The sequence below is a fragment of the Passer montanus genome, unplaced genomic scaffold (genome assembly GCF_014805655.1).
Source record: "Passer montanus isolate IOZ18808 unplaced genomic scaffold, ASM1480565v1 scaffold10, whole genome shotgun sequence".
NCBI classification, from domain to species: Eukaryota; Metazoa; Chordata; class Aves; order Passeriformes; family Passeridae; genus Passer; species Passer montanus.
The window spans coordinates 9,617,769-9,639,163 of NW_024356505.1; the positions used below are offsets into that span (position 1 = coordinate 9,617,769).

The 21,395-nt window shown below is 40.8% G+C and overlaps 1 protein-coding gene across 2 annotated transcripts in view; it reads right to left on the bottom strand.

Annotated features, from left to right (window-relative positions):
* Positions 1–131: 131 nt before the first annotated feature.
* The window catches only part of PLEKHA8 (pleckstrin homology domain containing A8), a 31,297-nt gene continuing 10,033 nt past the window's right edge, over positions 132–21,395 (bottom strand). Inside the window, exons 2-14 of one of the 2 annotated variants that reach the window (XM_039710351.1) lie at positions 21,242–21,358; positions 20,345–20,500; positions 18,537–18,661; positions 16,950–17,108; positions 15,996–16,036; positions 15,140–15,297; positions 12,534–12,693; positions 12,040–12,125; positions 11,341–11,399; positions 9,936–10,066; positions 9,380–9,450; positions 8,082–8,143; positions 132–7,180 (exon numbers count right to left, since the gene is read on the bottom strand). In XM_039710351.1, the coding sequence (XP_039566285.1) occupies positions 6,983–7,180; positions 8,082–8,143; positions 9,380–9,450; positions 9,936–10,066; positions 11,341–11,399; positions 12,040–12,125; positions 12,534–12,693; positions 15,140–15,297; positions 15,996–16,036; positions 16,950–17,108; positions 18,537–18,661; positions 20,345–20,500; positions 21,242–21,358 (1,523 nt within the window). In that variant the 3' untranslated portion in view covers positions 132–6,982. The remainder of the gene's footprint in view (positions 7,181–8,081; positions 8,144–9,379; positions 9,451–9,935; positions 10,067–11,340; positions 11,400–12,039; positions 12,126–12,533; positions 12,694–15,139; positions 15,298–15,995; positions 16,037–16,949; positions 17,109–18,536; positions 18,662–20,344; positions 20,501–21,241; positions 21,359–21,395) is intronic. The other variant, XM_039710360.1, reaches the window with a different exon arrangement.

Consider the following 21,395-nt stretch of genomic DNA (forward strand, 5'->3'; position numbering starts at 1 on the left):
GTGGAAGAGATTCAAGTCCAAGGACAAATAATACATGTAATTTGAAAATACCAATTCCTCTCATGCTGCCCAGCTGGATTTTGTAACTACAACCTTCCCCTATTTACACTGGCCAAGGACCCACAACCACATGCCAGACACAGCTTTTATTCTCACAGTCTGAACAGGCTTCATGTGTGTTAACATTCTTCATACAAAGATACATACAGGCAGTTTCTGTCAACCAGAAACATACTGGTTTCGACTGTTCACACAGTAACCATAACAAATGGAGTCCTGAAGAGCACTTTAGGCCCTATATTGTAATAAAAGAAACAAAATCCATGCAAGGAGAAAACGAGATTTAAAAACATGCTTATTTAAAATAAGTTTATTATAATGAAATAATATAAAAGTCTGTCAAAGTCTTAAAAACGCTCCAAAAGAAGAGACAGATGCTGAATGATTTGAGAGATGATGCAGACTGGAAACTTCAGGGTATTTCAGACTGAACCTCTTATGACAGCACATTTTGTGCAAAGCTTACACTGAGAGGTGATTTGGGGGGCACGAACAAGCCCTTAGAATTCAGTAAATTTAATGTGAGGCAATATACCTTCTCTTTGTCTTTAAATATATTTCAGTATGTATATATTTTAGTATGCAAAGTAAGGCTTACATTAAGCTTAGCTTGACATTGATAAAAATGTATGCCCAAAACTGGCTTGAAAAATAGCCAAAAATAGAAAAGGAAACCATAAAAGCAAGCTGCCTTGGTTTTCAGTTTAATTATTGTATTCTGGAATGCAATTTACTCCTATAGTTTCAAGTAGACATAAATCTCAAACTTTCAACATGGCTTTAAATAAAGGAATCAATAACTTTTGGACACTTTGAATGCTGAAATGCAAAAGAAAGTTGACATACTTAGTGTTAAGCAGAAATAAGGAAATGAAAACAAGGAAGTTTCATATTTAAAAAATCCAGCTTTACCACATCTGAAGTATGTGGGGGAGAAATCTTACACCCAGAAAGGGATATTAAAAATTACAATCTAAGACTGCATTTTGAAGAACTGCATGCCAGGGATGGTGCACGTGTGTGTAAGTGAAGAACACGCCTATGTTATAACTTCAAAGCAAGTGCTTTAATCCTTGTGTCAACTGTGAGCAGGATCAGCTATGGCCTGGGTTTGCTCAGAGGCAGTAAGTGCACTATGACACCCCTCCTGCACAAGGGAGGTTTTATATTGCTTGGAGCAAGCAGAATTTGCAAGGTTTGTTCACCAGGGGGCTATAGAAGGCATCAACGAGGCATGAATTCAGTTATTTCCACACTGCTTTTTTGTTTTGTTATCTGTGCTATGCAGGAAAGAGTAGAGAAATAAGTAAACTAAAACAACAAAATAAAACGACAAAACCAAAAAACCTTGTGCTTTCATTCCTATGAGGCAGAACATCCAAGTTTGAAATGCCCCAATTTACACTGCCTGCCAAAGAATTCTGAATATCCGAGTTTATATTTGCATGCCTTATAAAACATCCTGCTTTGCTCTGACATCAACAGCCTTCGTAGCAAAGCAGGTGACAATGGATAGAAAGGAAAGAGCAGGTGAGGAAAAAGGTCAAGACAGCCAAGTATGAACAGACTAATGATCTTTCCTGGTGTCTGAAAGGCAATTTAAGCTTCCCTAGGTTTTCACAAAAGCTGAAGTGACAATGAAAATAAAGGGTTAGAAGGTACAGCATATGGACATATGTAGCACTTTCTATAATGGCCCACACCCCTTTTCCAAAGCAGACTGTAAACACCTGGGGCAGATTTTGGGCATACTTGTTACATGTCCAACCAACTAAGCAACACTTTTCAAACTAGGAAAGATTTCAAAAGCAAACATCTGTAACTTAAATCCTGATGATGCTTTACAAAAAGCTTTCAAGTGAAGGTACATGGCCCTTGACTTTAAATGCATCTGTTAAAGGGAGATCCACAGCACAACAGTGTCAAGATGGGATGATTCAGTGACTCGTTATGTTTACACTAAAGCACTTGAGTATGCAGTTCATATTCTACAATTGTAATGTCACAAAACTTCAATAGGGAACTGAGTATGGTGACTTTAAATAGCAGAGAGGACTCCAGAACACAGCTTGTTTAAAAAGAAAAAAAACCCCACAAAATAAATAAAATAAATAAAAGGATCTGATTGCTAAGCAGAACTTGACTGAAATTGACAGCTCTGCTCTGATGTCAATGACATTTATATAACAAAGATGTGCTCATGATCTCTATTCTAACATGCTGACTGCAATTATTCAGTACTAGGTAGCACTTTATCAGATTGCTTTGGGATTTACCACGCTATACAGACACTGCCTGTCTCACATGCTGGATCAGACTTCTACGCTCAGCTATACTAACTTCACAAAAAGCAGCCTTACTCCCCCCCTAGGGTAAGGCTGTGATTACTCTTATTTCACCTTGGGTAAGTAAAATCCCTGAGAATATGCAACTGTCAGACACTGATGGTAACAGCCAAAAGCATTTCTAAAGGAAAGGGATGCAAAACTTCAGATTAGCACAACTTAAGAAAGCAAAGTAGTTAATGTGAAGTACAGAGAGCCAGGGTGCTGTTATCTGAGAGTCATGTGGATGTCTATCAGTGTGCAGGTCAGTTGTTCACAAATGTCAGCCATTAAAAAAACACAACTAAGAAAGCAACCCTAACTAATCAACAAACCAAACAGATGAAACAGAGAACAGTGACCTTCTCTCCAATCCTAAATTTGAAGGCCAAAAATTAGTTGCTTGTTCTCTACAAATATTCTAATGCCATCCTCTCTGCTTGTCAAACTGACACCACAGAAAAAGAGAGTGAGTTGTCTATCAGTGCTTTTGCTTCCAATTGGTCATCTGGCCTACTATGTCCTGAGAAGTGTAACTTGGAGTTCAGCTCTGCAACATGCTGCATGGGTTTCCTTCTCAGTGGTGGTTTGACTGCAAAGATAGCATTCAGAAGTCTCAGAAGTGCTCAACGCCCTGCAAGAGCAGTGCATGGAGAAAGAAGTGCAAGTTTTGAAGGCAAGGAGACCTTGCTCAGTTCGTTCTGTGCACAGCCCCTGTTTAACAACAAGCACAGAGGGGCCTCCTGGAGCCACGGTCTCCTAAAAACGTTCTCAAGCACCAATTCCAGAGTTTAGAGAAAACAATTTTACACAAAACAGCAAGATGAAAAAGCCTGCTCTGAGGCAGGATGCCATACTGATTAGAGAATATGTAATGTGGAACACTTGCCCTGCTCGTTGGATGACAGAGGAATTGTAGAACTTAGTAACTGGAGCTAGTGGCCCAATGAAGCTGCTCTTTGCCTACAAAATAAAGCTACCTGACTTTTTGTAACAAATTTTGCATCTGATGCACACCCAACACACTAGTGGTTCTCCTGCTAGTTAAAAAACAAACCAAAACACGACAAACCCCAAAAATACCTCCAAATACTCCAAGCTGAATATACTTTCCTACTACTGGAAAAACATAGAGCAAAAAGGAATTAATTTTTTTTTTATGATCTGACAGTTAATTTCTAGAGAAGAGGGATCTCTTCCTGGTCTTCCCATAATCTAGCTGATATTTTGTGGAAATGTGGTCTCCATTATCTTTCCAGACCACTCAGCTAAAAACTATTACAGTGAAGTTTCCCACAGAACAGCTGAAAATTGTGAGGAAACTACACAGGGTAGAAAGTTGGTTGATCTCCCACAGGGGTGGATTCTTTGGATTCACACTTAGAAGCAGCAGACAACTAAATTCCAAAGGCTCTCAGCTTCATTTTTAGCACTGTGAGTAGTAAAATAATTGAACAGAGCTTTGGTCAAAAGTTTTGACTTTGTACTCAGATACATACTTACTTTAGGAAAATCCACAAAACTAAAACCTGATTACTTCTGATCCTTCTTGAGTACCTAGGAACTACAGATGGGTAAAACTCAGAAAAGGTGACAGAGCAAGAAGTCACACTATTTAAACAGTCTCTTGGGAATCTGGAGAGTCCCAGCTGACTGGAAGCTGGCAAGCATTGTCCTGATTTTCAATAAGGGGAAGAAGGGCCCAGGAAATTACAGGCCTGTCAGTCTCACTTCAGTGCCAGGTAAAATCATGGGAAGGACTATTATGGGAGGTATTGGAAAGCACCTGAAAGACAATGCAGTCATTGGTCACAGGCAGCACAGCTTCATGAGAGGCAAGTCTTAATTGTCAAAACTAATTTCCTTCTACGACAAGGTAGCCTACTTAGTTATCTAGGAAAGCCAGCTGATGTCATCTTTTTGAACTTCAGCAAAGCTTTCAACACTGTCTCTCGCAATATCCTTCTGGACAGATGACCAACACACAGCTCAATAACCACGTTACATGATCAGTGAGCAACTGGCTCATGGGCTGGGCACAAATGGCTGTAGTGACTCATCAGACTGATGTCCTGTCCCTAGGGAGTTCCACATGGCCCCATCCTTGGCCCTGTGCTTTTCAACATCTTCATAAATGACTTGGACACAGGACTGGAAGGGATGCTAAGTAAGTGTGCCAACACCACCAGATTGGGAGGAGCTAAACTGAGATTCCCTTGAGAGCAGGAAGGTCCTGCAGAGAGACCCTGACAAACTGGAGATAGGCAATAACCAAATGCATCAAGTTTAGCAAGGGCAAGTGCCAGATTCTGCACCTGGGACAGGACAGTCCTGGTTGTGTGCACAGACAGGAATGAGATGCTGGAGAGCAGCACTGCAGAGAGCTCAAGAGGTCCTGGCTGATGGCAAGTTAAATCTGACTCAGCAGTGCCCTGACAGCTGAGAGGGCCAACCCTGTCCTGGGGGGCAGACACAGCACTGCCAGCCAGGCAAGGGAAGGGATTGTCCTGCTCTGCTCTGCACTGGGATGGCTTCAGCCCAAGTGCTGGGAGCAGTTTTGGGTGACACAACACAAAACACCCATTAAGCTGTCAGAGAGTGTCCAAAGGAGGGCCATGAGGATGGTGAAGGGTCTGTAGGGGAAGCCAGGAGGAGGTCACTCAGTTTGTTCAGCATGGAGGAGACTGAGGGGAAACCTCACTGTGGTCTTCAACATCCTCACAAGGGGAAGAGAGGAACAGACACTGATCTCTTCACTCTCATGAGCAGTGACAGGATTCAAGGAAATTACTTCATGCTGAGTCAGGGGAAGATTAGGGTGGATACCAGGTAAAAGCTTTTCACCCAGAGGGTGACTGGACGCTGGAACAGGTTCTCAAGGGAAATGGTTACTGAGCCCATCTGAGTTCAAGCAGCTTTTGGACAATGCTGTCAGGCACATGGTGGGATTCTTGGGGTGTCCTGTGCAGGGCCAGGAGTTGGGCTTGATGATCCTGACCCCTTGGGTCTCTTCTAACACAGCATATTCTATGACTACGAATGTCTAATTAGAGTCCTGGTATCTTTCTTTATGCACAAAGTTTGATATTGGCCTTTTCTTCAAGTATCACATGCTTTTCTTAAAGCTCACAATGCTAGGCTCTTTAGAAAGGATCAAGTATTCAGTGTGCAGAGGCTCCTGTCACAGAGCAATGCAGGGCAGCAGGTCTGCAGTTACATTCATTTTACTAACAACATTGTTTTTAGCCTAGCAAAAGCCAGCACTACTTCTGTGAGTATGGCAACACTGCCTTCTGTATTTATGAAAACTTTCTAATTCTAAGTACCTCACTAGCAGAGTCTTCACCCCTCTGCACATGAGTTAAACTCAGCTCTTTGTACAAAGCCATCTGAAACCCCAGGTCAACACAGAGAGACCTGCTTATGCCTTGAACTGGAGTCAGTAATTCACAGACAGCCTTCCGCTTGGTCATCAACACAACTAGAAATTTTGTTGCTAACCATATCACTAGCTAAAAGGAGTTCTTCACTATTTTTAATAGCAGCAATGCTAACAAACACATTTTAACCTGTATCAGGAAAATGGGAGAAGGGAGAAATCTTTCTTAATGTTTAGTCACTTCTAAATAATTTCAAAATTCGAGATTTGTAATTGGTCCCATGTTTAACAGCTCCATCACAAATTTTAGCTTCCCCTATACTTTACTCATTTCATGTCCACTTGCATGAAGTTTCTGCCCATAATGACAGCCTAGGAAGGCTTTTAATGATATCTGCTTTTCAAACTGCTAGCTGCACTCAACTTAAAAGCAAGTATTACAGTTTTGCGTGAATTTGATTCAAGAAACCCCTGAAACCTAAAAGGTTTATATGGCAGGGAAGCCACAGCATGTACTGTGAGCTGGTCAGGGAACACAACATCCTGTTCCAAAGGTTAGACCTTGGGGCCACTCAGACCACCAGCCACATACACCTGTGGTGAAGATCTCTGCAATATTTGGATTAAAAAGTTTATTTAATTTAATAAATATTTATGTCATGCAAATATATTATTTGCATTAAAGAGCCCCAACCCAAATTGAGGGACAAACTCACCACATTATAAGCTGGTGTTTAGCTGTCCTTCTCTTCTGCTATCAGGGTAAAAATAACTCTACTATTCTCTTACACCACAGCAGGGAGTGGGCACAAGGAATGGGAGAGTCAGAGGCAGCAGCACCTGCCTGGGTGCCATGTTGGTGACCCAACAGCTCTGCTCCATGAGCAGGCGTCTCCTAGGTACAGCAGCAAAGGCCACATTCTGCTCTGTTACTTTGAGGAGGTGAAGAGGAGAGGAGGTGCACAGGCAGAAGAGAAACAGTCAAAAACATTCATCACGGACATAGTTATGATCCAAAGAGAGACAGTACCTCTGCATTTAAATGCAACACAAGCATAATGAAAAGATAAAAATCATACATACCCTTCTCCCAAAACACTCAACACCCTTCCCACCTGAAAAGATACAATGAACAGAAATGATGTCCCAAAACCAAAATGGAAGAAATCTTTGTTAACAGACACAGTCCCTGAATTTTTAAGATGTGGTCTTGCTGTAGTTATACCACCTCATCTGACTCCAAACCATGTACTTCATAGAGAGTGTCCAAGATATTTAGCTGCTTTTCCATGGCTGGTAAGTAAATGTTGAGGTCTCTCTGCATTCCTTTGTAAAATGTTTCTTCCTGAGGATTGCACTCATCTACAGACAGAGCTGCCACAAAATCTTCATACGTTGGAGCTGCCCTCAAAGCTAACTGGGAGAGGAAACAAAGCTTTTGGATTTGCAACACAGAACGGGAAAAGAAATACAACTAAAGCCATGAAAAACTTCTAAAACTTCCCTCTTTGCATTTAGACTGCATAGCTTCAATTTAATCACGTGTACATGCATATATTGAGAATTTTAACTAGAAGGGAGGTTAACTTTATAAATATTGCTTTTTAATTATTTTTGTGTAGATCCCCAGTTAAAGATATCTTCAGAGATGCCAGACTCTTAGGAAGTGTCTGTGTACCATATTTTGTATAAATAAATTGAGCACATCAGAAATCAATTGAATACAAACCCCAAATAAAGGACAGTTTGTTAGGGGAAGTCCCAACCCAGTGTTACACACCATCACCAAATTCTCAAAGAGGCTCTTTAGAAAGCTATCTCCAACAATTCTGCTCCTCTCAAAGTCATGATTGCCTGGATGAGGTTTTCCTTTTTCCTTTTGTAATTTCAGTGATAATTTCCCAATGACAGACACAAGGGGGAGCTGCCAGACTGGACGAAACATTTCCTCGATCCAACTCCCCCCACACACTATGCTAACCCTGTCTGAAAGTTCTTCATATTCAAAGAGATATCAATCTTCAAAAAAGCAACTCGAAGCCTCTTTTCTTCATTTAATAGTCCTGCAAGACTGTGCTCAAAACACATAATTAAAAAATTGTGCATGCAAGTGCAATCTGCCTGTTTCATCTCTAGAAATAAGGCTCCACCCTGAAAGTCCAGTACTAAACACAGTGAGAGCCACAATCCTCACTTTGAAAATAAGGTCTGGCAAAGGAATCTATTCATTTTAATACTTAGAATTTGAACACAATTTACAATATAAGACCACATGGACAAGGCCCCCAGCTCTATCAGCAACCAAGATAAATACTTACTGCAAAGACCCCGCGGACAACCCAACCATGGTGCTGCCGTAATGTCTTTCCATAAGCATTGTCTTAAAAGAAAAAAAATAAATCAAGAGATAGATGTATGGCAGTTTTAAGTTTGCATCATGAAGAGAACACAGAGCTTAGAAATGACTATTCAAGGGTATATTCTTGTCATCCGATGTAAATAATGTCTGCTTCTGAGTACCTAAGTTATGACGGAAAGGAGATGACAGATTTGGGATTTCTGCACTGGGGTCTCAGCTCCCCTGTCAAATCTCCTTCAACTCATCCACAGCAAGTAAGTGTTCTAACAGACAGGAAGGCTAATGTAAAGTCTAAGAAAATGCTGTATGGAGTGAAATTCCAACAGTAAACCAAAGCTACAGTGCTGGTACAGATATAGAAGAGCTTTTCAGGGGAAGAAAGGGAATGAAAAAGTAGAAAAAACAGCACCATGACTCTGCTGCAGACACAGAGCAATTCAAGGAGCAGTTCAGTGCTGAAGTCTTCAAACTCAGAAGGTCAAATAAATGCCTAATCACTTTCCATGGCGTTTAACACCCATATCTGGTAGCAATGTATTTACAGCCTCACTTCCAAGAGCTGCTACACACTTTAGCTAGTAGTTTTTACTAATCCTATAAGGCAACTGCTTTGCTGTGTAAAAGAAGATAATATAAAAAGCTTTTTAAAGGCTGTTTTGAAGTTGGTTTAAAGGATTATTACAACATTATATTGCATGCATATAGAGAGGGTCTTGCTCAGGAGTAACCAAGTCAAGCCTAAGGGGAATTTGTATTTTGTTTTGTACTTACTATGGCCAGTAGCTTGACAAAGAAAGTGTCAGGAATTGTGTACTTGGAAAAAAATCCTTCTTCTTTGTTACAACTTCCCTTCTAATTCATGCAGGCAATTCACAGCCAGATTGGCAAAGAGGTGATTTCAAAGAATGATGGCCAATCACACAAGGAATTAGAAAACTAACAAAACAGCAATTATACATTTGGGAGAGCTCCCACTGCAAACCAGTAGAGAAATTTGAATGAGTCAAAGCACTTGACTGTCTCCTCTGCCAAAAGTATGCCAATTAAAGAAATCTTTATTTGCTGATGAATCGACATTTACCAGTTATCTAGTAACCCATCTCAAAGCAGCCATTTTAAAAAACTGCAGTTTTCAAAAATGAGTCTTAGAGATCACTTTCTTCATCAGCCACTGAAGACACAGGTTCCAAACAAGGAGGAAAGTAGCCAAGTATGTGAATTTAGAAGCACATGAAGGACAGAGCAATTGGTACTTACTCAGAGCTGTTTGGATATTCTTTTCTCCATTCTTCACTTCTGTCAAAAACCCTTTCAAGAACTTTAAACCTCTGCCAGGAGGAACCCATGAAATAAAAAGAAACCATGTTTATAAGAAAGTAATCCAAAGTATAACAAAGCCCCCAAAGTTGCAATACAACCCCAAAGTGCAATAAAACTCAGTATCAAGGAGCCAATTTCAACCTGAACAAAGTTGCAGCCACCTCCTCCACCCTCTCTCCCAATCCAAGGGAAAAACACTTTGCTAAACATTTCTGCTGCAGCTTGAAATGATGCCCTAGCCAAGTAGGATCAGTCAGTCATTCACTGTAACTTCACTTGTACAGGAAAAAAGTTTGCCTGCAATGTTTTTTTTCAGGCCTTTTGGCAAAGTTGCAGTGATACAACCACAGAAAACACATTAATCTTGAAACTGGCCAATTTGGACTGATGGAGCCTGTGGGAAGTAACCAGCCTGCCCCATGTACATAAGACTGCACTGGTGAAAGGCTCCTCATTCAGCAGTTCACAGTGAAGGCAGCTACAAGGCCATTACCTTTTCAGCCACAGGAGAGCCTCTGTAGCAGAGTTTCTAACTTGTGCTACACCTGCGTTCACTTCATGGAGCACAATCTTCTGAAGGGTATCAAACTCTTCTTTGTTGGTTATAAATTTCTGGTTTATTTTCTGGAAAGAACATAACAGGCAAAGCTTTAGGCCTTTTAAGGCCCAACAGGGGCCTATAAACACCACCCATTTACCAGGACTCTTCCCTGCTAAGAGATACTACAGATTCCCAAGGATGTCACACACTCCCCATGGCACGGCTGCTCTGACGCCCTGGGCATGCCATCCCAGGGCACACCCCAGACACATCTGGCTAATACAACCAAAATAAAGCATCTCAGTCAAAAATTTACATGGGATCTACCATTTCTGTCCAACAAAATGCTTGAAGTTCCCATGACATCCTCCCCACTGGAGGAAAGGAGTTAATTCAAGCTGCTCTTCAAGCAGAGTCCCATTTGCCCAGAGCTTTAACTACAAGCAAAATTTACCTTCTGACCACTACAAACTCTCAATATTACAGTTAGCAGTGCTCAGCATGCCTCTGGTTTTCATTTATTCCCTAGTTTCTATACACAACTCCTCAAGCAAACAAAAAAGACAATATATAAGGGGCATACAAAAAGATTTTTCTTCTTCACTAAAGGAGTAGCTGCCTACCACCTGACAATAAATATTCTAGGTTTTAAATTTTTAAATAGCATTATTTTCTCCTGTTATTTTCAGTCTTTCAGTGGCTACGTTCTATAAGATAAGCAACCAAACAAATCTGATTGCATACAATATTCCTTAGCATACACTCAGAGGATATTTTATTATTTATGTTTCTTGAAAGAAAATGCTATGAAAAGTCTTGCTATGAACACACTTTGTCTCATAACCAGTATTTCAAAGGTTCTTGAAGGTTCTTCAGAAGGTACTCAAAGCTAGAAGAACTTCCAGAACAAGAACCAAGCCTGCATGGGCTGTCCCAGTCTGCTGAGAAATTGCTTCTTATCCTGCTTCTCAATCCTACTTGACTGAGCAAAGGGGTTTTTCCCCCACCCCCTCCATTTGTTTTACAGGTTAAAGTCAACATTGCTAGCATCACTTCATGACTTATAACCTACACAGCTCAGGATCAAAGTCATATTCATTAGGTGTAACAGATGTTTTACTTGGCAGTCAATCAAGTATTTTATAAGTTTGCACACAAGTGGATTTATTAAACACAGCATGTACTGTCAGAACAGAATTAGGGGCATTTCAGTGTTTTAATCTGACAGATGGTAACATTATCAAATATTAAATAACCTTCCAGTTCTGACTCCTACCACAAAGATCCTTGAGCACTTGTGTCTAAAGTAGATATTTTGTTTAGAAAATGAAAACCAGTGCTAGAAATAAGTTGTTACCTTGATGTTGCCTACAAAATCCATTTTAACTGGAGCAAAAACAGTTGGTCCCAGCTTGTCTAGGGAAAAACAAGAGCCATATTTTAAAATTGTATCTTTTTTCAGTTCTTATGCTTTAGTAAAAATAATTTAATTTACTCATTTAGCAATCCTTCTAAATGGCAAGAAAATACTTAATGAATGACAAACCAATGTTTTTCTCTGGAGTAGAACAAATCCATCCCAGTTGCTACATGTGTTAAAATACTCTGACCTACAGTTCAGAAGTCTTCAAAAGGCTGCATGCACACAGGGCCACCACATCCACTAGATGCAGGGGTCAAGCTGGTGGGGGGCTGTGCTGGGTGAAGACCAAAGTCTTTGGAAAAATCAAATAGAGTGTACAGCTGATGGTGTGCTGTCAGCTGGACCAGACTGTAAGGCATCTATGCTGCTTTTTTGAGGGGGAGAAATCACTGTTCCATACAGACACCTAGACTGCCAAACAGTTTATATGTGGGTCCCATCTAAATGGGAGTGGATCCTCTTTAAAGCAGAGGGGTAAGAAACATGTTCTGGTTCCAGTCAAACTGATTCTGCTGGTACTGCTTCTACTATATCACTTAAGTTAAGAAACAAATTTTCCAACCCAACTGCCCCCACCTTTGCTTGCTGCTAGCAGCAGTCAGAAGGAGTCAGGAGCAAAGAACAGAACATTACCCAGAACAGGCACAATTGCATAACACGACTCCAGGAACTCCTCTGTTGGTATGCCCTCTTCCTCCCGAAGCTCAATATCACTGAACCTGGTGTCCAGGACAAGGAGAAAATATTGTTACCTTAACAATTATTTTTATGTAACTTCCAAAAGCAAAATTAAATTTCCTGTCAAGTTATTTGCATAGAGAGAAAACTTATAGACATGAAACCAGCAACATGGCTTTTGTTTTATTATGTTAAAGTAATTGACTGCAGAGAACACACACTGGGTGGTGTGCAAGCAAGGCCTGCAATTACAAACAAGGAAAAAACTCCCACTTAACTCTGTACAGCTAATTTTACAAAAGATACCTTCTTCCAATTACTGTGCTGTAGGCAGTCTTGTCAAATAACTTCAGTAAATACAGCCTTACAGACAGAAAAGTCTTAAAAATAAGTCAATTTAAGGTATAACACTAAGATGCAATAATCCTTTTAATTGAAATCTGTACTACCTATTGCTCATGACACTGAAGAAGGTAGGAGAATCATTTTCATTTCCTTCTTCCTCACACGGAGTAAATCCACTTAAAGAATTTGTTTCCGACTGCAGCAACTTGTGGGCACCACAGCCTTCTACAGCTTGCAGCTTGTCCTCTCCATCTTCTTTAATGCCTAGCATTTATATGAAACAAAAGAAAAACAAAAAAAGAAAACTAGTCACATGCACATATTGTTATTCCTTTTCATCAATATGCCTTTCCATTTGAAGGAAGGCATTTGGATATCTGGATAATGCAAGTTTAAAAGCATCCCTGCCAGCACCACTGCAGGTTTGGTAGGTGCTCAGACCACATTTCAATCAGTCACATTTCTTTTAATCACACAGACCAAGCACCAGGCTGCAGTATAGGTAAGCCCACACAACCTCAGCAAGGACAGTCTTGTGAGAAAGAAGAGCACAGAAGAAGCAATTTGGTGCAGCAGGGAGCTGACTCATCTCCTTGAAAGGAAGATTACTTCTCACATGGTTGTAACTTCCCCAGTATTGTTGAAGTGCCACAGTAGATTTTCAAAAGCAAAAGAGTAATAGCAACATTGTTTATTCCTTCTGATAGGTAAGCAAACTGGCTGCTTAAATGGATACTTACAGGCTATCAAAGGTTGCTATGTTCTCCCTGATTTCTATAAATATCTTAAAGTTTCCCAGAAAAAGATCCAGGTTCACCTTCCCTACTGTGCTTTACTTTATTTCTTCTTTGGGGCCAAGTACATCTGCTTCTTTCACATACAGCACAAGGAAGACGAAGGACAAAATCTTTCATATACATCCCATACATGGCAAGACCTTCTGACCTCATGGACAACTTCAGAGAATAAGAAGCAAAAATGATTCACAGCATCTGCATCATACAAGCCATAGCTACAGTACATCTTGCTGCCAGACTGTCAAACTACCATCCAGAATTTCCCAGGGAACCTGTCTTTCCAGGAAAGGAATACTCTCAAGTGTCAGTGAGGATTAGAGAGAGACGTGAAACGGAACTGAGCTTCTCGGTGAAGGGATCAAGCTGCAAGGAACTCTTTTCTTCCACATGACGACTGAAAGCAGGCTTACAGCAGTGCCAATTAGTTGCAGAACCACTGAACAAACCTGGTGCTGGGGGAAAAGAAAACCCCTCATACCCAGACCAGCCATTCTCCAGCCTCAGACATCACTGACATTCATGAGCAAAGTGTCTCTGCCAAGGAATGACAGAGGTTTGAGTGATGCCACTGATCTGTCCTTCACCAAACAAATATGCTAGGAGTAGAGAAACAGCCCCGGTCTGCAGTGACACTGCAGGAGCGCTACGCAAAAACCCTGGGTCCTCTGAAATTTCAAACTCCAACACTGTAAGCCCTAAATGATAGCAAAATTTGCTGTGGGACTTCAGTGCTCAAGCACTCTTAAAGACTGACTGCTCTTAAAAGAGGGGAGGAAAACTATCTGAGATAGAGCAGAGCTCTTGGGAGTCAGAGGGAGCACCCAGGTACAGCCATCAGCAAGACAGCCCATGGGCTGGCTGGGTCAGCCCACCCTCTATGGATGGCCCTGCACATCCTAACTCCAGCCCATACTGACAGCAAAACTCTGCAGCTCAAATATCTGTACCCAACAGGGGGTAGCCTTTTCTCCTTTGTGCACAGGAACCACAGTAGCTAAATGACACCAAAAATTTGAATTAGTTTGATGTCCTCGCTTTAATGCTGCTTTATTAATATTAAGATAAATGGTGTCATGTGTCTGTTATTCTGCAGGGACTTGCCAGATTATGTAGTACCAACCCCAAAAATGGGAAAAACTCCAAAGAGAACCCATAAGGGCAAAATGATTATCATCATTAACTTGGACTTAAAAACTTCTGCTGACTCACTGACTGCATATTTATGTTTTGGAATAACAGCCAGGCAGAGAAAGCCACTGCTCAAGAACAGTACAGTCCATTCAACAGGATATGCAAAAATCATGTTACATGAATAGTTATCCAAATTAAGTTCAGCAGCCTTAAAATATAATCACATTGGGGGGAATTTTATACTGAATTAGTTCAACAATATTTCACTGAAGCCACACACAAATCTAACTTCAAACTATTGCTAAAGGAAGAAATAAGATGCTTTCTAGGATACTCTTAGTTGCAGAAAAAGGGTTAATTTTCTGTAAACATATGTCAGAACAATCAAGAGTGACTAAAAGTTCAAACCCTCAGACACACACACAAAGCTTCCACAGCCCCTTCTGACGCTGCAGCCCTACATACTAGCAGGGAATAATGTGTCTGCCCACAGTGCACAGAGAGCCCAAGCCCTGCCAGGCTTCAATCTGCACCTGGAGAGCCTCAACTTGTCCAAAACCACATTTTTGCTTTCTTTCTTTCTCTATTCAGTCCCAAGTTAGCCACCAACAAAGGCAGCAGGAGCTATGCTGTGAAAACTTGCAAGAGGCAGTATCAGTCTAAAAGACTGATATTCCCTCTCTGGGGAGTCAGGGACCAGCAGTCTCACAAGAGGGCTACACCTTCCTTAATTTACACCTATACAATAATCATCCTGGACAAAAGACTGTGCATATACTTACCCGCCAAATCCTTTGCTACATGATCTTCAACATAAATATCACCAGCCCCCTCATTTGTTTCCAAGTTTAAACATTCCATACTTTTAATAACTGCTTGCTCTTGATGGTTAATTTCTGCTTTTACACAGCCATTTTCACAGGGGTTCAATTCCACCTGCCTGAAGAAAGGGAAAGAATAATACTTAGTGCATAAAGCATTGCTTGGTAAGCTTCTTCCTGTGAACATACAAATAACAACAGAAAAATAGTTGACAGAAGTTATAGGCTGTCACAGGCTGCTCTGAGTAAAGAACTTGTCTAAAATAATAACAAGAATGAGGCAGCTTTTTGCAGCAAAGACGATTAAAGGCTCAACCTCAGCTTGCAGAGTTCAAGTATATTTACAATGATCTTTATTAAAAAGGTACATAATAAAAAATACGATTCCAGAAGAGAAAATTGCAGGCAGGTATTGTAAGTTCTAGAATATCATGAGGGGATCCTCATTAGTACTTTAAAATATACATCCTTGCCACCTACTCCAGGAATCAGTCTGCTCACCATCAATGATTTTTATGAGCTTATGGAGTGGAACCTAAAATGCAGGAAGGAGCACTGAAGTAGGAGAGAGCTGGCTGGTGATTTAGCAGTAAGACACCAAGTGGACTGCAGAGGAAAATGAAAGGGAAAGGGCTGATACAGAACAGACATGAAATGGGATGAGCCAGATCCCTTTTGTTTCACCTGCTTCCAAGTAGGCAGCTCAGAGCGACACAGTTCTGTCTGCATCCAGTAAGAGTAGAGTAGCAATAAGGAAAGAACAAACACTACCCAACACAGATTAGAAAGAGACTGACAGTAAAGCCTTCTGTTATACCTTTCTGTTGAGGTGTGACTGGACAAGACAGAGTGCTTTACCTGAAAGATATGGAGGGGGGAGAATATTGTTTAAAGCAAGAAGACTGTATCATGCTTCTAAAACGTCACATTTTATTAAACGCAAGTTGGAGTCAGCAAAAAAACCCTCCCTAATTCTGACCTGGAGACAGTATACAGACAAGTATGAAAATGGTGCTACATTATTATACTATTACAGTATTCTAAATTAAAAAGGGAAAAGAAAGAAAATAAGGTTTCTTTCAGAAGCTACTTAGCAAGTGTCAAGTGAGACACAGCATACGGAAGAGAAACAGCGCAGTGAGCTTCCTTTGCAATGTTTTCTTTACTTAACCAGAAAGTTTTGAAAAAATAGAAGAAACATGAAGATAGAGATCAGGTATGGTGAAGCAATCTCATTTCTCAGATGCAGTCGTGCATCTACCTTTCTACACAGATCTTAACTTCCTGTTTGCCAGAGATGCTCCAGTTTTCCATACAGTTATGGATCCAGCAATCAACAAAGTACCCTTCTCATTAGAAAGCTAAACTCATTAGCTTCCACTGGCATATTAGCACATATCCAATACTGCTGTAGCTTAACAGATTAATAATTACTGTGAGCTCCCACATGGACAAACATGCTGTAGAGCCAAGGTATTTTGAAACACCACTGTATGACTTTCTGTGAAACACCACTGTGTAACTTTCAGGTCCTGAAAGTTAATGTTTAATAATTTTCACCTGTCATTAAAGGTTAAGAGTTTGGTCACTGCTTATTTAAAAGATGGCCCTACTTCACTTGCAAACCACAAGAAATAGCAGAGTATGTCCAGTGTAGGACCAGTAGCTATGATAAGGGTAAAAAGGCATTCCCTACTTCTACAAATGCTACTTTTGACAAAAGGACCTATTAGCATCCCTGCTGAGACTGAGAGAAGATACTGGCCATTACCTTGCTTGTTCTGAGAACTGCTAAATTTGGGGATCCAGGTGGGGTCTGATGCAATAACTCAGAAGTGAAGGCAGTATTTGCTATCTGCATACATTCTTCAAGAGTCTTCAGGAAAGTGTCACAGGTTGATTTCAACAGAGCTCCCATATCAATCTCACTCTGTGGGAAGAAATCAATTGGAAGAAATAGACTCACCACAGATCAATTTGGAACAACTAATGTCTGCAAAGCCCACAGCTGCTACAGTTGTGATTTCTGGTTAACATGAATTAAAATTCAATGTCACAGCTGCTCGGAGAACTGGCATCACATATTACTGTGGCTATGTCCCCCTGCAGTATTACCACCCTTTTCTGCCTCTCAGTACAAGTATCTTAATATGTTTGTGTTTTGAAATCAATGCCTCTTAGTTATCCTATTGGTGTTAGAAGTGCATGAAATACTAAGCCTGAACATATTCAACAACAGCATTCCAGGAAACACCACTGACAGGAGATATGAAAAGTAAACAAATTAAATAGATGTAGAATGATCTGCAGATGATAATTTCAAAAACCCTGTCAACAAAAACTTATTGGAAATGACAAAAATGCAGAATGAGGTATCACATTGCCTCTTCATCTCTGCAAAGTGAGTTATTGTTGCTGAAATGCTTTTAGCAATAAATCGTTGCAGTTAAATGCCAGTAAGATCAGGGAAAGAGTCTTCCCCCAGATGCATGAAATATGAGCAGGATAAACACCACATTACAGGTTGCACCTGTGAGCTGCAAGTTCTAACAGTGAGTGCCTTTTAGTCATTTGTACACCACATCATGCTTCTGCACTGTCTTTTAATTCACCTTAAACAGTTTATCAGGTATCTTTACAGAGATGGTTTGGACATTAAAACAAAGGTTTGAACAACCTTCAGGTGTTTTGCCTGCCTGTTCTGCATCTGAGGCCTCATCTCTCCAGTGGGAGGCATCCTGGAACTCCACACCAGCTTCTCTAGCAAGGGAAATGCATCCTTCTTCACACATTTCTCTCTCAGAGCAAGGGGCAGATCACTGTCTTTAGGAGATCCCTCTTAAATGAGGCTTCTTTAGTCAGAAAGATTTGCAAGGTTTGAAACTTTAACAAGTGAGGCAAATCAAACAGTTTTTTATATCACTTTTGCTCTTTTTGTGGTCTGCAACATGTCTTGACCTTTTAAGGGTTTTGGATGCATTTTGCTGAGCAAGATATTAATGACTCAGGCAGAAAAATGTGCACTTCATGCAAATTATCTTTTTATAAAGGATCTTTTGCTTTTTTTTGATCCACTGTAAACACATGGTCACCTACAGGGGTGTTACTGTCTAGATCACGGATATCAGACCTCATCTCAGTACTTGCTAGCCCAGCAAAGGGCAAGTCATTTGCAACAATGTAGTAACACTCCATTTAAAACAAGAACTGTTGTGTGAACACTTTATTTCCCTCAGGTTCTCTGCAGAAGAAAGTTGCAACATTAAGTAACTGTGAGTGAATACTCCATTGGGTATCCAGAAAAGCTCATGTGCCCAAGACATTATACATATGGTCTGTAACAAAAATAGAACTGTACCTCTGGTTCTGACACACCAGAAATGCTGGCTTCCTTTGTTTTATGCACTTGCTGAACAAGGAGGTTACAGTACAGTCTAAGTTCAGACATTTTGGTCTTCAAGGCTTCTGTGTTTTCAGTGAACTCTAAAAGTTAAACAAAAGAAAAGTGAAATTTACTGTATCCAGTGCAAGGCAAGTACAAAACATTTGGTCCTAGCAGGCCTTTTAAATAGGAGAAAAGCCCTACATATACTATTTGTTTTCACAAAGTAATTTAAACTGCAAGCAATAGCATTGCTTAGATAGGGATGTAGGTAGGAAACACTGGACATAAAAGATGCATTCTGTCCAACAGAAAGGGACTAATTTAATATAGGTATCATTGAATCATAGGATGGATGAGATTGGAAGACACCTTTGGAAACCAGTTGGTCCTACTCCCAGGAGAGCCAGAGCAAATTACCCAGATCTAGTCAGGTTTTGAACAGTGCTAAGGATGGAGACTGCACAACCTCTCCTGTGCAGCCTTTCAGTGCTCCATCTTCACAACATAAACATTTTTGCTTATGTTTCAACTGAGTGGTTTGTATCAAAATTCATGCATATCTTCTCTTGTTCATTCAGCGAGAAGACTCTGGCTTCATCTTTTTTATGCTCTCTCACTAGATATTTCCTTTAATCATCTCAGCAGCCCGTTGCTGGACTCACTCCAGTGTGTCCATATGTTTCTTGTACTGAGAAACAGAGAGTGCAGAACTGAGGAGACTAATCCAGATAAGATTAACAGTCATTCTGAGATTTTTCAGAAGTAATGTTTTTGATATTAAGAGTCCCTGAATTATAAAATAAATTGTCTGTTAGTGAGACTAACATGGTTTAGTTCTGCAAATACATTACTAGCTTTTAACCACTTCAGAGATCCAACTTTGTTCTGCTTCTAGGCACTGCACATCAGACTCCCATCTGGTGAAGGACTCTACAGTAGCATCTTCTGCCCAGTTCTCACTCAGTCTGAACCAGTAGATGCAAAGCCTGGAGATAACACACATAAGGCTAAGAGGAGACACAAATCCTCACCTCAGGGAAAGGAAGTGCTTGCCACCCCCTGCATTTACTCAGGACATTAATAATTTGCTGTTTTCCCATTTTCTGTATAGTCACTGTGCTGAGGTTACACAAGGTTAAGGCATGAGACCTCACAATGTTCTGTGACTGATGCCACACTTGTGAGCAGGAGGGGTTTTCACTGGGGGAGGGAAGCGAGATTGCTGATGAAAGCAAAGTGGTAAGTGAATTAATTTTCACAGCCTGACCATGATCAGATTTAAGTTTCTGAATACCAATAGATTTGGAACCCAGTGCAAACCTTTTCTTAATTGCTGAGGCAATTCTCAAAGTGCAGAAGACAGCCCAATTAGAACATGGAAAGGTGTGAGGAATTCCAAAGCTGAAGAGATACTGGTGTGGGTGTCTCTGGTCACCATATTTAGACAGCTGTACAAGGTGGGGGGGGTCTTACATTCTCGTACAGTCTGCATCACAGCGACCCCTAGCCAGGGATTATTTACTCACTGTACTTACAGAACCCATCAGCACATGGTTTTCAAATTATTTTTATATAGTGTATTTTAAGAAAAAAAGTTTTCAAATCCCTGCCCTGAGAGATAATACCTGAGATTTCCAGTTAATGCTCCCACATGTCTTAGCTTTCAGCAGCACCGAAGACCTGAAGCACAGGCTGGACACTGAAGTTTTACGTACAAGCACTAGGGAAAGCATGGGGAAATATAAAGCAAACATCATGTGCCAGAAAAAGGGTGTTCTTGCCTTTTTCCTTTTGCATCCTGCTGTCAGTCAGACAGGCTTTGGCAGTTCCAAGTGCAACCAGCCACTTTTGCCTTTCAACTGCATTTCTTGCCTTCAGATAGAAGTACTGTTCCCCTGGGATAATCAGGTCCATTCGTGTGTTATCTGCAGGATGAACTGAAAGCAAGATAGATCTCAGACCAGCCCCTTGGCCCTTCCCAGCCCATCCCAACAGATGTGTTAGGTGGCAGGTCACACAGAAATGAAAGAGGAGAAATCTATGTTCCCACCCTTGGCCCTTCCCAGCCCAACCAAACATCCCAACAGATGTGTTAGGTGGCAGGTCACACAGAAATGAAAGAGGAGAAATCTATGTTCCCAACTTCCCCCACTGCCATTTTATGACTTCTCTTCTGAGTTAGGGAATGGACAGGACACACATGTGTACAGCTATGAAAGACAGTTTTGTGATCAGTATAATCTGAGTCTTTATGGGAAAGGCATCCTCTTCTGGCAAGCCTCTCCTTTAAGCTTGCAGCCCTTAAGTGAACCTCAAAAATGTGGCAATATGACTGAGCAGACCTAGTACTGAAGTTTATTATTAATGTTTCTAGCTTCAGCTCTGTGCTTATGAGGAGCCATTTGAAGCTTTGTGATGTTCCACCACAGCTCATGAAAAGCAGTGACCCACTTGCATGCAGAATACCCATGATAGTAGAGACTTGCAGTTAGAGACTTGCAGTTCTCTCAAGATTTTCAAAATACTACAATATAAGAACTTGCATATACACCAAGTAATTGTAAATACAAACCAGAGAAATCAAGCTGCCAAATAGCTCTTGTCACCTGAAATCTCATCTTCAATGCAACATTACTGGATAAACTTAATGCAGATGAGTGTTACTGTATCTTAGTTACCTTGAATTTCACAGACAGCCATCTGGATGCTTCCCTTACAACCCTTCCAGGCATCTTCCTGAGAGTCATAATAGGACAGGATGCCACCACAGAGAAGGAACCACCGAGGCTGCCAGCCTGAAAAACAAAACTGCATTTCTCAGCTACGCCTCTC